We start from the raw sequence: 23539 nt of genomic DNA on the forward strand, positions 1-23539 counted from the left end.
GACACACATTAGAGTCTCCCATCTTAAAAGGGAAAAAATACATGCTCACTATTATTTTAGATGATCACTTCTATGACAGGCATCTCTTGGCTAACACCACTAATTTCAGGTAAGGCTATTTTACCCACTTCTAACACCTTAATATAGGCTCATGAGACTTTTGCCCAAAAATCTACTAAAGCAAAAGCTCCCACTTCAACTATAATGTTGTTACATGACTGATTGATTGTATTCTTGACCTTGAATAATAAATAATGTGCAATTATAGAGGAAAGCATATTGTGCTTTATTCTGGTCAGTGGACCCTGGCGACATACCTGTTTATATCTTGACATCATGCAAAATGTAAATTGGATGGCTCCACACTGTGACCTCAAGAATTGCTTGGAAGCTTGCCAGAACCTCTGATGGCTGAAGCTAATGAGCACGTATTTGCGTACTTAAAAACCTTAAACAGCCTACAATTATAATATTTTCATGGATTTGAATCCTCCCTGATGGATTAGTACAAACTGCTTGTTTTCGTTCACTATCAGTTATCGTATGCGGTTGAGCAATTGAGCTGTCTTTTCTTTGCATGGAGATGAAGGGAGAGGGCAGCCGTGGATTGTGTTTGATGCCTGGACAAACTTTAGCCAGCTCTGTCTTACCTCCAGCTTTTGGTGAGATGCTCAGGTTTTCTGGCCTTTTACCTAACCCTTCTCCCATGTCTCTGTTTTTCCTGGTTGACTGCCAGAAAAAAAGGTGGTTTGCAGCCTTTATCTCCAGCCTGCTGTGGGAGTCATAGAATCATAGAAGATTAGGGTTGGAAGAGATCTCAAGAGGTCATCTAGTCCAACCCCCTGCTCAAAGCAGGACCACCCCAACTAAATCATCCCAGCCAGGGCTTTGTCAAGCCGGGCCTTAAAAACCTCCAAGGATGGACATTCCACCACCTCCCCAGCTAACCCATTCCAGTGCTTCATCACCCTCCTGGTGAAATAGTTTTTCCTAGTATCCAATCTAGACCTCCCCCACTGCAACTTGAGACCATTGCTCCTTGTTCTGTCATCTGCCACCACTGAGAACAGCCTAGCTCCATCGTCTTTGGAACCCCCCTTCAGATAGTTGCAGGCTGCTATAAAATCCCCCCCTCACTCTTCTCTTCTGCAGACTAAATAAGCCCAGTTCCCTCAGCGTCTCCTCATAAGTCATGTGCCACAGCCCCGTAATCATTTTCGTTGCCCTCCGCTGGACTCTCTCCAATTTGTCCACATCCTTTCTGTAGTGGGCGGACCAAAACTGGACACAATACTCCACATGTGGCCTCACCAGTGCCAAATAGAGGGGAATAATCACTTCCCTTGATCTGCTGGCAGTGCTCCTACTAATGCAGCCCAATATGCCATTAGCCTTCCTGGCAACAAGGGCACACTGTTAACTCATATCCAGCTTCTCGTCCACTGTAATCCCCAGGTCCTTTTCTGCAGAACTGCCGCTTAGCCAGTCGGTCCCCAGCCTGTAGCAGTGCATGGTATTCTTCCTTCCTAAGTGCAGGACTCTGCACTTGTCCTTGTTGAATCTCATCAGATTTCTTTTAGCCCAATCCTCTAATTTGTCTAGGTCACTCTGGATCCTATCCCTACCCTCTAGCGTATCTACCTCTTCCCCCAACTTAGTGTCATCCACAAACTTGCTGAGGGTGCAGTCCATCCCATCATCCAGATCATTAATGAAGATGTTGAACAAAACCGGCCCCAGGACCGACTTCTGGGCACTCCGCTTGATACCGGCTGCCAACTAGACATGGAGCCGTTGATCACTACCTGTTGAGCCCAACGATCTAGCCAGCTTTCTATCCACCTTATACTCCATTCATCCAATCCATACTTCTTTAACTTGCTGGCAAGAATATTGTAGGAGACCATATCAAAAGCTTTGCTAAAATCAAGGTATATCACGTCCACCGCTTTCCCTGTATCCATAGAGCCAGTTATCTCATCATAGAAGGCAATCAGATTGGTCAGGCATGACTTGCCCTTGGTGAATCCATGTTGACTGTTCCTGATCATCTTCCTCTTCTCCAAGTGCTTCAAAATGGATTCCTTGAGGACCTGCTTCATGATTTTTCCGGGGACTGAGGTGAGGCTGACCGGTCTGTAATTCCTCGGATTCTCCTTCTTCCCTTTTTTAAAGATGGGCACTATATTTGCCTTTTTCCATTCGTCCGGGACGTCCCCCGATTGCCACGAGTTTTCAAAGATAATGGCCAATGGCTCTTCAATCACATCAGGCAACTCCCTCAGCACCCTCGGGTGCATTGCATTGGGCCCCATGGACTTGTGCATGTCCAGCTTTTCTAAATAGTCCTTAACCTGTTCTTTCACCACTGAGGGCTGCTCACCTCCTCCCCATACTGTGCTGCCCAGTGTAGCAGTCTGGGAGCTGATCTTATCTGTGAAGATCGAGGCAAAAAAAGCATTGAGTACTTCAGCTTTTTCCACATCATCTGTCACTAGGTTGCCTCCCCCATTCAGTAAGGGTCCCACACTTTCCCTGACCACCTTCTTGTTGCTAACATACCTATAGAAACCCTTCTTGTTACCCTTCACATCCCTTGCTAGCTGCAACTCCAATTGTGCTTTGGCCTTCCTGATTACACCCCTGCATGCTCGAGCAATATTTTTATACTCCTCCCTAGTCATCTGTTCAAATTTCCACTTCTTGTAAGCTTCCTTTTTGTGTTTAAGCTCACTGAAGGTTTTTCTGTTAAGCCAAGCTGGTTGCCTGCCATATTTGCTATTCTTTCTGAACATCGGGATGGTTTGTTCTTGTGCTCTCAATAATGCTTCTTTAAAATACAACTGCATGCTCAGATATTCCTGGACAACTAGGAGAGGGAGGTTGGCAAATCACACTGCTCTCTCTGGCCTCTCGGGACACTCTCTACAACTCCTACCTCCTCCTTCTCCACCCTTCTGTCTCAACATGTTGGGACTGAGCGGTCAGGAAGTGTTAGTGCAGCAACAAATAAAGGTGGCTAGCTGCTCCTTTCCATCTCCCCAGACGTGGGCATTAGTGATCTCCCACTGAGAATTGGGGAAGAACAAAGGGGTTACTCAGGCTTTGGACAAAGCGAGAGATCCTGGGGGAGATGAAAAGAACCTCCGGGGGTGGGGGAGAGACAGAAAGAAAGCTAGTGAGAGAGAGGTGGAAGGGGAGAGAACCAGATAGGTACTTTTAGGTTTGGAGGGAGGAAATGAGGAAGTAGAAGTGGAAACCTTCTGGAGGAAATTGGGATGGAGACCTGAGAGGGGGGAGATGGCTCCTGTAGATGACATGAGGGAGATTAGAACATTGTTACTGACCCTCTGAAGATGCTGTGGGGCCTGCTATCTCCCCACTGCAGATGGGGAAAGAGGAAAAACTCTGTTTTATTTTATGGTGACCATATGCAGTTTTATGCACATTGGGTACATGCTTTCCCATGGCCCACTGTTGACAGTTCTGCTTTATATTGTTACTAAAGAAGCCAGTGCTGAAAAGGCATTCTTAAGTCAAGTTTTCCTCCTCACTTATCTGTGTACTGAGGAAAGTTTTGGAGAAGATGAAGGAAAACCAGACTTCAGTAAGGCAGCCTTATGTTGCAAATAGATGAGAATTAATTTGCAGTTATTTATTCTTCTTTACTACATGGTGCTGGTGGTTATTTAATACTGAATCTTCCTTTCCAGTTGTATCTTGCTGTATGGTATCTGCAGTTGATCTACATTACCCGTCCCCAAGGTTCAGATAATCATCCACTTTTATCTCAATGTTTTGCCTATCACTAGTTGTATCCAGATTTGTTGCATATGTGTATGGGAGATATTATCTGTTCTCAAAGCAGGAGATAAGTCAGAATTCTGTTAAGGTCACCAAACTTTATGCTGAGTCATAACAAAAAAAACCCAACATAAATAAAATAAAGTAATTATAAAATAATAAAATTGCAGAAAGCCCAGTTATTCCTGAGGTTGTTTTTCAGGGTCATTTATTTTTCTGTTTTTGTATTGTGCTCTCATGCACGAGAAATTCTAAATCTAGACAAGTTATACAGCTTTCCTCGGCACCTGGTTTCCTTGACAACCATTCATATAAATAGTAAGGACCTGTTATGGGGGGGAATATCAATATAATCGCTGCTTGTGAATCATCCAGGGGGAAAAAACAGATTCAAGGTTAAAGTTATAGGATTTAAAATTGAAACATGACCTTTTGTTAATGTTTGCTGAATATACTACAAGGACTAAGCAAAGGCACTGCATTTTCAGAGGTGACTTGCAAAGAGAGTCATACTGGCACTTGTCCTGGTGAAATTATTATTGGCAATAATCATATTTTTCATTCTTTGCCCTTCACTCACACAGAATTGATCTCTCAGCGGGTTTTTCTTTTCCTGGTTTTTTACATATTTTTAAACTTACTTGTAAAAACACTAATAAAATATGTGCCGGACAGGAATGAATTTCACTCATACCGAATTCTCACCTTCCCACCCCAAACCTTGTCTATTAACAAATACTAAATTAACCCAGTCTTGACAAAGGTCTTGATCTTAATTCCTGTCCCCCTTGGAGGAAATAGGAGTTTTGTAGCAGGAGTGAGATCAGCCCTCCACCACCCCCACTTCCCCCCCCTCCCCAAAAATCCCCTTCTCAGAGTGATGTTGTGGTAGGAAAGGAGAGACTGTTGTGGAGCCAGCCTTGATCTGTATTAGTACCATGAGTACAAGGTATGTTTTCATGGGTCTGAGGAGGGGCATGGGAAAAATTCCCTGCAGAAAGAACTGCTTCTCCCTATGTGAATTTAAAAACACTGTGATTAGGAAAATGGCCCAGCTTTCTCTGTTAATTATATAAAGAAATGTCCTCATCCAGGGTTAACAATTAGATTTTGTTGTTGCTCCCCCCCCCCCCCTTTCATTTTAAGCTTTGTGTTGCTATTTCAGGTTGTTTTCTGACCCCGCTGAGTAAATTGATGGTCACTAAAAAACAAACAGTATTTTCCTCCAATTTAGTAGCTGTTTGATAACCACAACTCTAACAGCCCTATGCTAAATACAGGTTAGCTGCCAGAGCCCCAATTGGTAAATATATATATTTCTGTGCACAGCAGCAACAAAGCTATCAATAGTGTAATCAAAACAGGTGTGGAGACAATTATCTATTTTCTCCAGCAAGATATCTGTCATGTCAAGCTAATGTAGTTTTGTTTAATGAAACTACACTATTGTAATAGTTTGACTCACATCAGAATTTCCAGTAGTATTTCCTAATTCATATGTAGATTGAGTTGCTCTTCATGGGATACTCATGAAGACTTCAGCTAGCAAAGAATGTGGCTGTTTGTTTACTTAGTGGCACTTGTAGCTTTGAGCAGCACCTCTGCTCCATAGAGTGCAGTGCAGTTCATTTCTGGGTGCAATTCATGATACACTGCTACCTCGATATAATGCAACCCGATATCACACGAATTCAGATATAACGTGGTAAAGCAGTGCTCCGGGGGGGTGGGGCGCTGTGCACTCCGGTGGATCAAAGCAAGTTCAATATAACGCGGTTTCACCTATAACACGGTAAGATTTTTTGGCTCCCGAGGACAGCGTTATATCGAGGTAGAGGTGTAGTTGTTTTGACTTATAAAACCCTATAAGCCTTATGTTCAGTGACCAAGATTTTCAAAAATGAGTATGTAAAGTTAGGCTCTTAAATCCATGTGCAAGCCCCTAAGTAAGTAGCCTGAATTTCATAAATGTTGCACATCTGTTGAAGTCAGTGGGAGCTGCTGGACACTCAGCACTTTTGAAATTCAGGCCATTTACTGATTAGGTGCCTACAAATGGACTCAGGAGCTTCAATTCACACTCCCATTTCTGAAAATCTTGATCAGTGTGTCCTGAGCGGGGATCAGTTCCTTCCTTACATCCCAATCTGGCAGTTGAGATTATCTGTGATACTTGAGCTGACAGTCCTTAGGCATGGTACTGCTAGGGCAGGGCAGCATTTTCAGTGGAGAGTTCTAGAATTTGCTTTCCACTGCAGCCTGACAGAGCCTGACTTTGACCTTCCGGCCTGTTGCAAACTCTTTATACTCAATCTTTTTCTGAGGAAGAAAGTTGAGAGCTTCCCCTCCCCCCCCCGCTTTTTGGGGGGCTGAGAAATGTTTTAGCTTTTTATTTACTGAGAGATATTTAAAATTGTATTGTTCATGCACCTAGAAATGCTCTTGGCTTATGGTTAAGGCTAAGATTTTGTCACGGGTACTTATATTAAAAGTCATGGACAGGACGTGAGCAATAAACAATAATTCATGGATTTGTTGAAGCCCGAGCCCCAACGCCCGGGGCTGAAGTCGCGGAGGTCACCTAAAATCACAGAAGCCATGACAGACTCGTAGCCTTACTCACGGCATACACTGAGAAAATAAATAAAGATTGAAGGCTTCATTTTTCTAGTATAAAGTGTTGAGGGCTGAGTAAGCATTGAAAGCTCTCAATTGGCCAACACTTTTCAAGCTTTATAACACTACACAGGGAAGCTCTTTGTACTGCCATAGATACTCTAGCATAGCCTCTTTGTAAGTGACGTAGGGAAGAATTTACATTAAATAACATGTAAAAAATTGTAGTTTACTGTGTGAAGTTTAATGGACATGTGTCAGAGATTGCTATATGGGCTACACTCTGGTTGCCAAGGAAACTCAAAGGATATACAGGATTCTAGCAGTCAGACTGCATATTCTAGAAGTTCTCCCAAGGGAAATAGCAATTGGCTATGGTTATTTGGGCAGAGGCATTGCTTGGAGAGGAATCGACATCACAGGCTCATCTGGTCAGTTGGCTGAAGAGGTGAGTGCTTTGCTTGTAGGCACAGTTGTATCCCCCTCCTTATCCAGTAATAAATAACAGAACAGGCTGCAGGTTTGGCTGCTGAAGCTACGTCTCCAATGCTCAAGACATGAATTCGAGAATAAGAGAAATCTGTACAGCTCAACGTAATTTTGGTTTGACATTCCTCTGTGTTCTTGAATGTTAGCTTGTACAGTAATTCTCTTCTTGTTCTTAAAATCCTAGTTCAATTTCCTTTCCCTAGGATGCTTACATTGAACCCAACGCTAGTGTTAGGATTTATTTATGAAGTCTGCCTTTTCATGTTTTACCTTGCTATGTGAAAACTGCCCTGTTTTTTTAATATAGATAGTGATATACCAAAGGGGAGAGGTGAGAAGCTAGTGTAGTGAGATCACAGTTGAAGCACGCTCTTAATATGTAAGAGGGATCCAGAAGAATTAATGACCCTTAGCACTGGGAAGTTTTAAACACTTACAATCAGGAGTATACTGATATTTGGATGGGCCTTCAAACAGATTTTAAATCGGTTCCCATGCTCCTAGACAATTTCACAGTGCATCTCCACCCTACAACCTGACCTTTTTTCCTTTCTTACTTGGGACCTCTATCCTAATCCACAATAACATGGTAACCCTCTCTAACTGGGGCCTGCCCTTATTTTCTTTGTCCCCTCCCCTTGGTCAGTGCCCCCGTTCCTCTGGTAGTCAGGCTGGGGTAGTGTCCCCAATTTATTCTGCTCCCAGCCACCTGTATCAGGGCCTGTTGGGAGCTTTTCAACTAGGGGGCTTTTCTCAGTCCTCCCTTGGCCTTCACAGCAGTAGAAGTAGGAATGTTTCAAAAGGGGGAGGAGCTTTTTCTGGTCCTCTGCTGAGTCTCTCGTCTCCCCCATTGACTAGAGAGCCTGCCCTCCCGTACTGCTCCATGTCCCCTCTTTCCTGTCTTACTGGAAAGCCAGTCAGAGGCTGTTCTGGGACCCCTCTGGGACCCCTCATAGCTTGCCCCCATCCAAGCACCTCAAAAAAAAATAGCATTTACAGCCCTGCTTAAACATCCTGATTCAGGAAAGCATCCCTCTTGAGAAGGGCACGTAAGCATGTATTTTAAGTTCCATTGAATCCAGTGGGACTTAGGCAGGTGCTTTCCTTAATAAGTGCAGAATGTCAGCAGATTACTAGGGCTATGTGCTTCCTGCCTCTCATGTTCATTTAGATACTTCATTTAGAACTAGAGGGTAATCAGTATTCACGTGGAAAAATCCACAGGGATTCTCTCCTGTCAGCTATATTTGGGGGTGGGGGAGAGTAATCATTTTAAAAAATGATTGCTATAGTTCTCTGAGCTGGCGCAGCACAGGTTTCAGCTTTGGGAGAGCTATTGTGAATGTTGATCTAGAGTGTAGAAAACCAGACTCAAGCATCTTTGTGGAAGAAAAAACATGACAGCTCCATGTGTATGTGACTCACACTGAAATAGCAGCTGTCCGGAATTAACAGAGAGGAGTCTGCAGATTTGCAAATGGGGGCTCATTTTATTCTGAGGTGTTGTGGTCTACATTAGGCTTATTTTCTTAACATTTTGCAACAGTGGGAGCAGTGGGGGAGACAGGATGTCTGTTGGCATGGTGTTTTAGCCACCTTGTTTTTCAGATATGATCTCAGCATGGTTAAACATGCTTTTGATGCAGTAGTTTACTCTAGCACTTTGTTTGAAATAGTTTTCCTAATAATTTTATTTGTTTACCACAATTCATCACTCCTTTACCAGCCCAAAAACCACTTGGTGTCGGTTACAAACAAAATACAAATACAAGCATATGTACCTATATTTTATACCCTAGCAACAATATAATTATAAGCACTGGCCAAAATACTTAACAACAGGTAGAGGCCCAGGAGACACCTTCCCGTCATAGTGTGACTCCAGAGGTGTAAGGAAAAGCTCTGAAAAAGAAACCTGTGAACAACCTTGCTTTTCATACACTATAGCAAACAAGTGATGTCACTGCTGGTTATCGGATCTTTGCTAAACCTAGGTGAGTGACTTTAGGGTTGAACCTTGCTCCCTTCAAGGTTTTCTTCTTATCTCAGTTTGTCATATTTTTCCCTAGTTACTGGATTAAGCAGTTCTTTTTAAAACAAGCTTATATAACTAATTATTTACTGCACCCGGTACCCAATTAGCCATGTTTTCTCAATCCGAACCTTAAATAAAATAACTCTGGTATTCCAAGGGTCACTACAAGTTTAACACAAACAATCCTTCTTTCTCAAGATTTTGTTCCGTTTGGTCACATGCTTTCAGCCTATTCCTTATGCTAATATCCAAACTCAATTTAGAGCCATAGTTCTCTCAGGTCTAACGTGGGTTTATAATCCTAGACACTCTGACCATTGTTCCTAGTGCGGGAGAATCTTGTTTTTACATTGCTCCTGCCCTTCCTTGGTTGTCATTCTGAAGGTTGAAGGCAATTTGACTGAAAGCGATCATGAAATGATAGATTTGATGATTCTAAGGAAAGGAGGGAGTGGGAGCAACAGAATAAGGATAGTGGACTTAAAAAAAAGACTTTTACAGACTCGGAGAACTGGTAGGTAATGTTCCATGGGAAGAAAATCTGAGGAAAAAAAGGAGTTCAGGAGAGCTCGCAATTTCTCTACAAGATCATATTAAAAGTGCAACAGCAAACTATCCTGCTGCAAAGGAAAGCTAAGAGGAATAGTAAGAGGTCAATCTGGTTCTTTAATTACCTACAAAAAATGGAAACATGGTCAAATTGCAAAAAGATGAGTACAAGAGAATAACACAAGCATGTAGGAACAAAATCAGAAAAGCTAAGACACAAAATGAATTATACCTGGGAAGGGACATAATAAATGAAGGAAAATGTAGACCCACTATATTTTGCTGCAGTCTTCACTAAAAAAGTTAATTATGACCAGATACTTAATATAATTAACATTAACAATGAGCAAGAAACACAAGTCAAAATAGGGAAAGAACAGGCTACAGAATATTTAGATAAGTTAGATGTATACAGGTCGGCAGGGCCTGATGAAATGCACCCTAGGGTATTTACAGAACTAGGTGAAACAATCTCAGAACCATTAGTGATTATCTTTAAGAACTCATGGAGGACAAAGTACCTGTCTTTAAAAGCGGGGCAGGGGAAAAGAGGACCTGGGGAATTATGGACCAGTCAGCCTAACTTCCAGCCTAACCTGGAAGGATACTGGAACAAATTATTTAACAGTTGGTTTGTAAGCACCTAGAGGATAATAGGGTTATAAGTCATAGCCAGTATGGATTTGTCAAGCACAAATCATACCAAATTAACCTAATTTCCTTCTTTGACAGGGTTACTGGCCTAGAGGATTTGGGGAAAGGTGCAGATGTGATAGGTATATCTTGGTTTTAGTAAGGCTTTTCACAAAGTCCCACACATCATTCTCATAAACAAACTAGGGAAATATGGTCTGGATGAAATTACTATAAAGTGGATGCATAACTGGTTAAAAGACATAATCAAAGATTAATTATCAGTGATTTGCTGTCAAAATGGGGGGACTTATCTAGTGGGGTTCTGCAGGAGTCTGTCCTGTATCTGGTACTATTCAATATTTTCATTAACAGCTTGGATAATGGAGTGGAGAGTATGCTTATAAAATGTGCAGATGACACCAAGCTGGAAGGGGTTGCAAGCACTTTGGAGGACAGGATTAGAATTCAAAACAACCTTGACATACTGGAGAATTGGTCTGAAATCAACAAGATGATATTCAATAAAGACAAATGCAAAGTACTACACTTAGGAAGGAAAAATCAAATGCACAATTACAAAATTGGGAATAACGGGCTAGGTAGTAGTACTGCTGAAAAAGATCTGGTGGATCACAAATTGAAGATGAGTCAACAATGTGATGTAGTTGCTAAAAGGGCTACTATCTTTCTGGAGTGTATTAACAGGGGTGCTGTATAAATGGGAAGATAATTGTCCCACTCTACTGGGCACTAGTGAGTCCTCAGCTGGAGTGCTATCTCCAGTTCTGGGTGCCACACTTTAAGAAAGATGTGGACAAATTGGAGAGAGTCAAGAGGAGAGCTACAAAAATCAGAGGTTTAGAAAACCTTAACTATTGAGGAAAGTTTAAAAAATGGGCATGTTTAGTCTTTAGAAAAGAAGACTGAGGGTGGACTTGATAAGTCTTCAAGTATGTTAAGGACTGTTATAAAGAGGACGGTAATCATTTGTCCTCCATGTCCACTGAAGATAGGACAAGTAGTAATTGTCTTAATATGCCACAAGGGAGGTTTAGGTTAGATAATAGGAATAACTTTCCAACTATAGGGATAGTTAAGCACTAGAATAAGTTTCTAAGGAAGGTTATGGAATTCCTGTCATTGGAGGTTTTTAAGAATAGGTTACACAAACACCTGTCAGGAGTGGTCTAGGTATAATTGGTCCTGCCTTTGTGCAGGGGGCTGGACTAGTTGACCTCTCAAAGTACCTTCCAGTCTTACATTTCTATGATTCTGATTCCTAGCATCCTCTTAGTTGGTAACTGTATAACTTACTGAATATATCACCACCTCCCTTTCAGTCATGTCTTTTACAGTCCCCCTGCTTTCCTACTTGTTCTGTATCTTCTGGGGATATTGGTTGCTATGGAACTGACTCTGATACTACATGTAAGGCAAAATGATTCTCAAACATAATATAACTGGGTCATTTTTTTTGTGATGATAAAAGTCAAGGTGATTTGTAATCTGCAGCAAAATATTTGTACAAATAAGAGTCTATTTTTGTCACACGTTATCTGAAATGTAGGGGATGTCTTGTAGGTTGCAGAGTTTTACAAGAATTTGTGGCCAGGAAACCTTACTTAACTTTAATTCTGTCCTTAACTTTTAAGTGCTTGTCTTTGCAACTTTTATGTTCTAATGTTTTTTCCATGTGAATATATAAAACATACAGAGCGAGAGAATGCATGATTGTGTTGTGCAATATAAAGAGGTGGTCTTGGCACAAGTTTGGAATGGCCACATTACTCGTGGATGGTGAAGCCATGAGCAAATTATGCCGCTCATCCCAGAAATAGTGCTGATGGTGTCAGAGGGAATCTCATCCAGTTTTTAGGAGCAGTTTTGGTGACCTTGTTAAAGGTGAATACGGGGAATTGGTGTAGGGTTACCATACGTCCGGATGTTCCCAGACATGTCCGGCTTTTTGGTGGTCAAATCCCCGTCCGGGGGGAATTGCCAAAAAGCCAAACATGTCCGGGAAAATAGGGAGGCTAGGCTCTCCGAATCTGTGTGTGTGGGTGGGCCGCCCGCTGTCACATCATCTCGGTGCGACACTCGGCTCCTGCCCGGGGCATGCTGGGGGCTGTAGTCCGGCCGGGCCTCGCGCTCCAGGGAGAGCCGGGAGAGGGGAGCGGCCGAGAACTACAACTCCCAGCGGCCCCTGCGACGCGACCAACCAGCCCCTGTGAGGCAGCAAGCCTTCGGGGGAGGGGGGGCGCGGGCCCCTGTCCTTTGGGTGGGGGGTGTCTCTAGGCGCTGCTCGGCAGCCAGCGCCGGGCTGGGGGGCGCCCCCGGGGGGGTTGTGGACTCCAGCGCGTTGCGGTACCACCTGGCGGCTCACTGGGGGAGCCGGCACTGTCCGGATTTGCATCCCCCTGGGGCTGGAGCTCCACCCCCGGCCCCGGGCACCAGTCACGGGGCAAGCTGGAGGGGCCGGGGCGGCTGGCGAGCCTGGGGCATGAGAGGAGCCGCTAGTCGGGTTGAGCTGCCTGGAGGATGTTGTTGGGGTGTGTCTGCGGGGCAGGATCCCGCCCTTCTCCCTCCCGTGTCTCCGTTTACTTTCCTGAATGGAACTGGTGAAACTCAATCGGGCTGCGGTGTACCCTGTTAGCCCTGTCCGTAAACCATGACCCAGGGGAAAACGTTACCTAGGTCTTGCACCTTCATATCTTGTGAGGCGAGGCAAAGGTCAGGCTCCTAGCCACGCACCCCACTCGTGATACACAGGCATAAAAATACTTTATGCTTGTAAAGCTCCTTCAGCGTGAGCATCACAAAGCGGTAAGTGGAAAATCATAAATAGGTGGAAACAGATCGAGTGTAAGGCCTTGGTGGCGCATGAAAATTCTCTCATTTTAACAGTATCAGTATAATGAAAGTGGGACAACTTCCTGGCATGGACTTGGTATCAAAGTGCTTGTACCAGTATAGAATTACATCCACACTTGGGGTTGTACTGGGATAACTAAATTGGTTTAAAAAAAACGATACCCCTAACCAAAATAGTTACCCTGGCACAAAATGTGTGTGTAGAGCAGGCCTTAGTGACTTGCCCAGGGTCACCGAATGAGGCAGTGGTATAGTCAGAAATGCAGTGCCAGAAGTCCTGTACACTAACAGCTGTCCTTCATTTTTAGCAAAATAGCTACTATTTTTTCCATTCTGTCCATCCAAAAATCTGCAATTCAGTGTATTTCAACTATATTAAGGCTCTCCAAATTTGTGGGGGGGGGGTCGCTCGCTGTGACATCATCTCGGTGCGAGTTGTTAGTTTTGCTGCAGCCACTTGCACTCGGGGTCCCCCGAGCGTCTTTTGGCGGAGCGCTACCGGCTTCACCGTTTGCAAGTTACTGTACCAAATAACTAAACCAGAGAACTGTATTTAAGCGGTGAATGTGCTTTGACACAAATACTAAATAGAACCATGGTTACTACCTGGCCCTAGCGGAATCCCTTCTCCTTGACCATCATGATACTATTCCTACCTCACCATTATTCCTAATAATCAATATTAATTTCACTGCATTCTCCATGGTTTAGATTTATTTTCTTGTTTAGAATAAGGTCCCAATCTTAACTGCTTATTTGTAGCATTACCACCATCTTCATCATTACTATTTGTATTACCATGGATTCTTAAATAAAAACATCTCATATAGATAACCATGTCTCCCTCACTAGCAGCTTGTTTTGCTCACAGCCTTTTCTCTGTTTCACCCTCACTTTGTAGGTTTTACAAACGTTTTACAGTTTATGAAGCACTTAGCAACCCCCAACCAAGAACAGAGCGGGAGGGAGAAGAGGGAATGCGGGGTGCTCAGAGGAGGGAGCAGAGTTGGGGTGGGGACTTTGGGGAAGGGGTTGGAATGGGGGTGGGGAGGGGGCGGAGTTGGGGCGGGGGCAGGGATGGGGAAGGGGCGGAGTTGGGGCGGGGCCAGGGCCCCCGTGGAGTGTCCTCTTTTTTCAGTGTTGAAATATGGTAACCCTAAACTGGTGGCACTATCCAGGACTCCTATTTGTGGTATAGAGAACTCTACATCAGAAAAATACATTGCACCCACAAGCTTTATCATTAATTGCCACGTCATACTTGTGGATATCCAGTTTAATGGATAAATGTAAAATGCCGAACCAGCTCTGAGGGACCACTTGGATTGAGGACTACTCATGTCATTTTCAGTGATCCTTCGAAATGGCATAGGTTTCAGTGCTAAGGGACTGTCATTTCTCAGTGCCAAATCTGAAGGAATTACCAGGCAAATGGTCTCATCCCTACATTGACACATTGCAGCAGTATTAGAAATTAGGTGGAATCCTGAATGCAAAGAAGTTAGCAGCTCCTGGAAGGTGACTCTTGTGATTCTTACCACCTTTTTCCTTCCCTGCTTGTCTCTGTGTATATATGAATCCTCTGACCCCCCTGCCGTATTAGTCTTATTTGCATAAGCATATTATGAGGTACTGTAGTGCAATATTGCATTTTCACTAATTAGACTAGGGACATACTATCTAAAATTAATAACATAGGAATGGATGATATTATATTCATGAAAGCAAGCCTGAGTCTTTAAAATTATATTAACCCTTTTATCACACTAGTACAGGTGCAGAGCTGGTTCCCATGTTCAGATTGGGTGGGTGCTTCAGGCACAGGACCCAGGATAAAATCCAAATTTGGGGTTGGGGATATTCCTTTACCAACAGCATCATATGATGGTCCATTCCCCATGACACCATGCAGAGGAGAGAACTGGACCAACAAATCGTTTTGAGTATAGGTCTGATTTTAGGGTTGGAATCACAATTAACCTCTTGGTTCTACACAGCTCTGCCTGGTAAAAAAAAATAACAATTCTGAAGAACACTTAAGGTTCATTTTTATAATTACAAAATTACCCACTGTTTGCATTTCTAGGTAAGAAAGAAACTAGATTTTTTTACTAAGCACTGTAGCTTGGTAATGCACAATATGACAATGGCAAGAAAGAAAAGATGAGGCAAGGAAGTGGACTATTAAAGCCAGGTTTTTTTTTACAATGTGGCCTGTGTTTGTGTATCTGTAGTGACTTGCTCACTAAGGCCCTTACTCTAGTTTCTCTTATGATGATTTATGCCAGGGTAAGATCAGAATCTGTCGCTGAGTTTTTTGTGCACTGTAGCGATGCGGTGACTCACTGGCACGGCGCCTCCTGCTGGTTGTCCTGGGAATTAGCTCTTCCAGCTCTGGAGCACCCTCTGCTGGCCGATGTCCCGCTTGCTGCTGGCCCCCGTGTCCCTCCCAGACCCTGGTGCCCCTTTACCTTGGGTGCTGCCCCCTGACAGTACCCCCACTCTCTGGGTCTCCCCACCCAGGGGAACCCCCAGCCCTCTATCCCCACCTCGCCTCAGTGGCTACTGCCAGTCACCATCTAGCCCCCACTCACTGGGGCAGACTGCAGTCTATACCATTCATCATCGGCAAGGGGGGTTTGGACCTGCTGCCTTTGCATACCCTGGGCTGCACCTCTGCAACCCCAGTACCCTTCCCGGCCTTTACCAAGGCCTGCGGCCTGGGGGTTTTCCAGCCTGGAGCTCCCCAGCTCCTCTGGCCTTTCCCCAGCCCTGCTCCACTCTAGGTACCCTGCTGAGCTCCCAAGCAGCCAGGCCCCTCTCTCTCCACAGCTAGAGAGAGACTGCCTCAGCTCCTGGCCCACAATCGTTTATAGGGCCAACTGTGGCCTGATTGGGGCATCGCCCCAGCAGTGGCTGCTTCCCCAATCAGCCTCCTTTTCTGGCTCCCTGGGGCAGCCCTTTCCCAGGGCTGTTTTAACCCCTTCAGGGCTTGAGCGGGTGACCACCCCTCTACATGCACTATCACTTCCATGTGCAAATGCTAGTGTACAAATGTGTAAATCCTGTTTGTGAGAGCAAATGAGTTTTGTGCATGTACATTTGATTGCATCTGTGTGCAAGTCACAGTGCTAAAAAATAGTGTGTATGCAAATGATTGCACATGTAAAGTTTCATGCATACAAATAGAAGCTAGGCTGAGGTCCCTTCAGAAAAAAACCCTTCAATTTCATTTAGTACTGTTCAAATTTCTCTCACTTTGGGACTTGTTTTGAGACCACATGATATTTCCTACCTTACTCCCTAAAATTTTAATGGGACAGGTTGCTTCAGTATCTGCCATCTGTCTAATGAACTGCATAGGGGTGTAAAGGTCTGTCTCTGGTGCTGAAAACTGATAGAATATAGATGAAAGCTGTACCCTGTTTTAAAGGGAATAGAGCAGGTCATCTTATATCAGCAGAGCCCTAGTTATAGTGTAAATCAAACTTGTACTGTATATTAGAAGAGAAATGCTTTATAGCAGTCCAGCCTAAGCAGCTATTCCTAGCCTTTCCTCTCCCACTCATCCAAATTCCAAGTAATGTTCAGGCACTCGTTTTGCAATGGAAAAGCTTTTCGGGGGGGAGGAGGGTATAAGAGAAATTGGCTCTTCTATGCAAAAAATGTCTCAGATAGTAATTCAGAGATGCTAGTGAAGTGATCTGAAACAATAAAATAAACCTGCTCTCTGTTAGAAGTCAGAGAGCTTTATACACGCCTGCCTGGTGCTAACTTCTTCAGCGCTCAGCATACTGGTAAATCCTGAAGTCCATCCATGCCCAGGCCTCCCACAGTCAAAATTGTAACTGAAGCAATGGGAGCCATGCTTGAGTGAAAACTGAGTGAGGACATCAGGACTTAGTGAATGCTCTGTAAGACATTAGACAGGAGGAACATCAGACATGAGACTAAGGTAAAATTTTCAAAAGCGTGTGACTTAAGAGCCAAAGTCCCATTTTCAAAAGTGGCTTTTGGCATTTAGGAACCTACGTCTTATTGAAAGTCAATGGATCTTTCAGGTTGTCTACACTATAAGTGTTACAGTGGCTACAACAGTGTAGATGCTTCCTACAGTGATGGAAAGAGTTGTTTTGTCAATGCAGGTAATGTACCCCCCCCCCAGAGGTGGTAACTAGGTCAACAAAAGAATTCTTCTGTCTCCCTAGCCAGGTCTACACCAGTACTTAAGTCATTTCAACTATGGCGTTCCGGAGTTGAATTTTTTCACACACCACCTCCACGTGGTATAACTAGGTCGACCAATATTTTAAGTATACACCAGACCGTAGGAGCCTGAGTATCTTTCACTTTTAAAAATGAGATTTAGGATCCCAAGTCACTTTAGGTACTTTTGAAAAAATTACCTGAGACTTTGTCGAAAGATTTTGAATTTTATCCCATTTTTGGTCAAAAAGTTTCAAAATTTTGTTGAAATTTTTTGAAATTCCCTCCTTTTCCGCCTCATTTTTGACCAGTTCTATATGATGCCACATGACAGCAGTTAGGAGTGGTAAGAACTGGAGTGAGATGACATTTGGTAGGAAGGCCTTTGTCAGCTTTCAAAGTAAAGGGTTATACCAGTTTCTTGTCCCATTGTTCCCAAGTGACCAACATTTTGAAATGTGGACCTGTTGACCATCATAAGACCTCCAAACCCCGCTAAATATAAAGAGAGGGGAAAGCATTTGTTCTGTCTCCTCAGAGTTGGTCGTTTCTGGGAATGGCAAACACAGAATTGTTTTGCTTTGGTCTGAAAATGAAAGCAATGTAAAATATACATGGGATTTTGGATTAAAGGTGTATTTTAATTTTACCAAGACACACAAGGATTCAACAAGGTTGGAAAGGCTGATTCAATTTTAATTATATTCAGTGAAGCTGGGGCCTCAAAGAACTTACTTTTTGCTTCAAGGTTTTAGAAACTTTAGTACATTTCTGATGTTGGCTTAAAACCAGCATTTCAGATGTCTGCTCAGGGCTGCCTCCATATGGTTCTATTATTGCTGGCCCCCAATAGTAGTTATTCCCCCATTGCAAGAACTAGCATCAGGAAGATTTTGGAAACCTGTATCTATAAAACAATATGTCTCTAATGAAACTTGTTTTTTCCCCCTTTTCTTCCTTCCCCCACTCCTTTTTTCCCGTTAGTCGGAAGTATCCTGGATCCCCAACAAACACTACTCTGGGATTTATGGGTTGATGAAGCTGGTTCTGACAAAGACTCTCCCCTCCAATCTCGAGCGAGTCATTGTCCTCGACACAGACATAACCTTTGCCACTGACATTGCTGAGCTATGGGCCGTCTTTCACAAGTTCAAAGGTATTCTAATACCATTTTTAATGCTTCTTTTGTAAACTAAGCTGGGGGGGAAAGCTGAGATTTATTTTTAAATACTTCTACTCTTGTGGTTTCTGGTGTTGGAATATGTGTACTCTGCTTGTTGCTTTTCTTCACAACAATGCAGGCTCAGTTGTCAACACTAATTTGGGGCAGTTTTGTTCTTCCTATTATTTTGGTGGGGGTGGGGAGTTCAGGAATAAGGTGCATAGTGGGGAGAGGAATTATTACCTGCTGAAATGTGATTCTAGGCAACTTTAGATGTTTAATACTCAAATAACCTCATTATTTCACATTATTTTTTTATTAATAAATCCAAACAGATTGTTTTAAACATAGCCTCTATTTGTTATCACTGAAAATGAGGAGAACCTACTTGGAGTGATGCAAGGGAGGGTGGATTATTGCCTGCAATTATGTGAATGAAAGTAAAATATTTCCTACTTTGGTTAATAAGTTGATAAAGACATCTGCTGGATATGAAGTGTTTGGAGTAGATTCCCTCACTCCTATCCACTGCCATTACCTCCCTGAAGTCTGTCACATAGTTTGACAAGGAGAGAGCCATTTTCAAAGCAAATGGGTAAGGAGGGGCTAGCCACACAACTCCCATTTAAAAACTATAGCACTCAGTGACTTTGGACTCCTATTTTCTCTCCCACAAGAATCTACCAAGTTTATCACTCCTTCCACACCACACTCACTCTTTAAATATTGAAACCTTCTTTTTTGTTGTTTGATATTTTTCTTCTCTTCAGACTGGCTAGGAGGGATGACTACCACTTGTTCTCAGATCAAGGAGAGATTTGATTCTTTAATGGAGCCATGAATTTCCAGCATGCCTGACAACTGTACTTATAAAATCAATCTTTAACAATTATCTTAGGCTTCTTTAGTCCATTCCTCAGTTTTTCCCATTAGTCTTCTCACAGTAACTTGGAAAATACCTCTTTGGGACAATTCAGTGTGTTCCTGAGACAGTACTTAGCACAACAGTAGTAATACTGCTGTTAAGGGAAGTTATCTCCTCTGTAGGAGTCTGACACTATATCCTACTCCATCCTGGAGGGCAATTTTTAGAGCTAGTGATTCTCTTAGTAGAAATGTTCAGACACCAATTATTGGCTAGAAATGGCTGTTGGAAATCTCGTGATAATTTCATCTGATGTTTCAGCAAGTAAAAGTATTTTCACAGCGGGTATAGGATGGAGAGGGACAGAGCTTCCTTTTGTGGGATCCTGGGGGATAGCAGATATTACACTCTGGCACAGCCTCTTCCCGTTTACAAACACACACAGAGAGAAACATCCGAAGTCTGTGGTTCTGTTTGTTTCCAGGAAGTCTAAATTTTCCAGTTGATCATAATGATTTGGAGAGGCTGATGGTTCAAATTCTCTTTTCTAGGACAACCTATGTAGAAGAGGTTTAGATTGAGGATGGTCTTTCAGCATAGACATGTCAAATGTGTTACCTTGAGAGGCCCAAATTAAATTTGTGGTTATGGCTTGTGACCCAAGGCTATAGAGTTAGGGATATCCTATGTTCTTGATCCACAAAGGATCTCCCACAAATTCATAGATTCCAAGAGTTTAAAGCCAGAAGGAACCAATAGATCATCTCGTCTGACATCCTGAATATCACAGGCACTTAAATTTCATCCTGTTACCCCTGTATAGTTCCTTTCTTCACAGGGTATTGTGAGGAAAAAGTCATCAATAAAAACAGGAGGTTTGTGCAAAGATCGAGAATATGGCCCTTATATAATAACTAATATTGTAGTTGGTAAGTTACTGTTACATTCAGCATCACTCAGTTGGGGGAAAACGATACAGGATGCTTTTTAGAACCATTGCTATTTCTGTTCTTTGTGTATTTGCTCCTCTGCATATGCAGTTACCAGAGTTGCTCAATCAGGGTAGCTGAGTGCACAAATTATTCATATAAATATGTGCACTTGGTTATTTGAAAATCTGTTCACTGAACTGGCACCATTAGGCTTCAGAGTCGACACATCATTGAGATTAATATGGGAAACACACCTCTCTTAGATTGTTTTAGAAATATTGTTTCAGGCTATGGCACATTTAGAAGGTTATCTCTGCAACCATAAGGGCTAGATTTTTATTATTGTAGTGGAAATTTTCATTCTCTATAATCTGAATCTTTCATTGAGGGCTGGCTATATGCATTAAGGGGGGCAGATCCAGCTTGTCAGCTATGAGTTTGACATTCCTGCTTTAGCCTCTTTCTCTCCCTGTCTCCCAAAGTTAAGCATGCTGCAGTATCTCTTTCTGTAGGGTAGATTTTTTTAAACAAACAATATATTAATATTAACTTCAAAGGTTTCTGTCTGCAGCCAGTCTGGTAGGGGCAGGCTTCTGAGGCTTAATTTACACAGGTTAGGTTTTCCATTCATCTCACATTGGATTCTGACAGTTCCAAACTTGAGAAACCATCTAGCCTAGGGGCAGGAAAACAAGACCATAGAACATACACATTCTTGGATAAAGTGCTGTAAAATGTTTCAGGCAGTAAAACCTAGCGTAGCCAATCCACTTTCATTGCAGAAATTGTGTGAATTCTGCCGAGAAAAGAACAAATCCTAAACTATGTTCTCTGCCATCAGTCATAGAATTTTTAAAAGGCCCCATCAGCTAGTTGTTTTGTTATATTTATTCTTCCATCCTCCTTAGCAATGAAAGATTTTTCCCCCTCCAAATTTCTGATTTTGTCTTTAATTGTTTAGTAAACATTGATTTCCCCTAGCCCAGGTTTGAATGGGGCAGAGCCATTTTGGCTCTGACTTTATCATTCTTATTTGAATTACACATGGGGGGTCCAACTTTTCTCAGGACCCCATTGTACTAGATGGTGAGAGACAGTCCCTGCCTCAAAGAACTTACAGTCTAAATAGACAAGATAGACAAAGGAAGTATTAATGATTTCCTTTTATAGATGAAAACTGAGGCACAGAGGATTAAATGATTTGCCCAAGGTCATACAGCCAGTCTGTGGCAGAACTAGGAACTGAACCCGAATCTCCCAAGTCCTAATCCAGTGCCATTACAATTAAATCATTTTTCCTCTGACTATATTGGCATGAGAACCAGGTTTCTTTTAAACATTGTTCCATCAAAAATGGCTTCTTCTAATACAGTCTGAAAGTCAGTATGGATGGGGCCGAAGCATATTAGAGCTATGTTTAAAAGCCATGTTCTAGCCTACCTATATCTTTAGATCCCAATACAGAATTTATTCACTGTTTTCAAGAGACCCCTCCCTCTTACTTGCACATGTAATCATGTTGTTTCCTAGTTGAATTCCATATCTCCTTCTCCTTTTTGGAGTAGTGTAGACCAGTCTTTTTTCTTCTACATTATTTTATTTTATTTTTTTACTTTCTCTCTCTCTTTTCCCCATCCCCACCTCTCTTGCTTTGGCCTCTTGGTAATTAGATGAGTGAAAAGCACATAGCAGTATCTTTATAAGGCAGCTGGGATTGTTGTTGCTGTTGGACAAGGTTCTTCAATATACCTTTAATCTCAGTAGGTTACAACCCAACCTGTGGTGTAAGAGCAATGACTAGACAGAAACATATTCCTCCAACAACGACCCAGGCTGTGAACCACAAAACTAACATGTGAATGTTATTCAAGCTAGGGAGACTTGCAGGGACCATCTATAGCTCTGTTGCCTTTGATGGGTATGGGTCTCCACACAGAAATAGGATTAGGCAACCCTAATTGCCTACTGGCAGCTAGCACTTGCTATCCGTGCTTGGTTTTGCCTAGTCATTGTCATGTGTAAGCAACAACTCAGAAGCATGTGTGAGAGCTGAGCAGTTCCTGGGGGCGGGGGGCGGTGTTGAAGAGTCAGTTTTAGACTTAATTCTATCATTTACTTCAAAGGTGCTTTGGTGATTCTTGGGACAAACCCTAAGCATACGAGCCTTGGAGAATGTAGCTAGCCTCTGATGCCACTCTAATGCATGTGCAATGTCAGTCAATTCCACAGTCTAATTGGCCACTTGCCTTTGCAGCTGTACTTAACTATAAATATTTGGAAGTTGTTTAAAAATCAACTGACTGTAGTAAGTAAAATAAATGGTATATTTTACACAGTCTCATATGCAGAGCAGGTTACCCAGCGTGTCTACGTTTGTTTTCTATATATAAAAATTTTCTCTGAAAAAGCTTGTTAAAGAATTAAGATGTACGCAGCACCCCATATTGTCCAAGCAGCCAAAGAGGAGAGTGGGCAGATAGAAACTGAAATCCCAGTTCTTATACCTTGCATGGATAAACACAAGCTACAGAACCTGTTTGCTTTGTGTCAAGAGCTCAAACAATGATAAAAATCTGTACTGACATCATAAATACCAGAAAAGGTCAACAGCGATTTGGGTGCAGGGTCTAGTGCCCACAGCTGAAGAAGAATTGGCACATAGTCAATCCCAAACTTTAAATTTGTAAACACTCAGCATGTAGGCACATTGCTCCGCAGATTGCCTGAGGTAACAATCTAAATTCATGCAATCTCGCACCTTCTTTAGCAAAAAAAAAGAAATTCCTGTGTAGGTGGTTTAGTAATGCTCCTACAAGAACTATTATCTGTACAGTTTATATATAATATGTGTGTGTTGCTTTTAATTTTTGTGTGAAGTTAATGTGCCTGAAAGTGAGGGGCTGACAAATCAGCTAGAGTCAGGAATAGTGTAGGAAGGTGCTGTTTCAGTTTCCCCCAGTGTAGCTCTCTTAAAGTAGCTCAGTCTTGATAATTTCGGCTAATCCTTAGCCTTGGCCTTTCCTACACAAAGACAGCACTCAGTCCTTTTTTGCATGTAACTATAGTTCCCTCGTGGCCAAGATGGAGTCTCCTCTGCAGGTGGCTCTAGCCAAGAAAAGGTGCACTTGGGATGCACCAGGGAAATTCCCTTTCACCCCAGGGGCTCCTGTTCCACCTCCCCCCATCCCCCCAAGCACATGCGCGCGCACTACCCCCTCCACACACAATAGTATAACAAATATAGGAAAGGGAAATACTTATTTAAAGAGGGATGAATGGAGAAAAACAACAGCGGGAGAAGATGGGGGAACAACATGAGGACTCACGGGCCCAGTGGTACCACAATATAAAAGGATAGACACTGAGCAATGCAT

The 23539-nt window shown here is 42.8% G+C and overlaps 1 protein-coding gene across 1 annotated transcript in view; it reads left to right on the plus strand.

Annotated features, from left to right (window-relative positions):
* Window positions 1-23539, plus strand: part of LARGE1 (LARGE xylosyl- and glucuronyltransferase 1) — a 358667-nt gene that overhangs the window by 200974 nt on the left and 134154 nt on the right. The window contains exon 6 of the mRNA XM_026657558.1: window positions 18191-18362. Within this exon, the coding sequence (XP_026513343.1) occupies window positions 18191-18362 (172 nt within the window). The remainder of the gene's footprint in view (window positions 1-18190; window positions 18363-23539) is intronic.

Source organism: Terrapene carolina, unplaced genomic scaffold, assembly GCF_002925995.2.
Source record: "Terrapene carolina triunguis isolate 2854851 unplaced genomic scaffold, T_m_triunguis-2.0 Scaffold247, whole genome shotgun sequence".
Classification (NCBI taxonomy): Eukaryota; Metazoa; Chordata; order Testudines; family Emydidae; genus Terrapene; species Terrapene triunguis.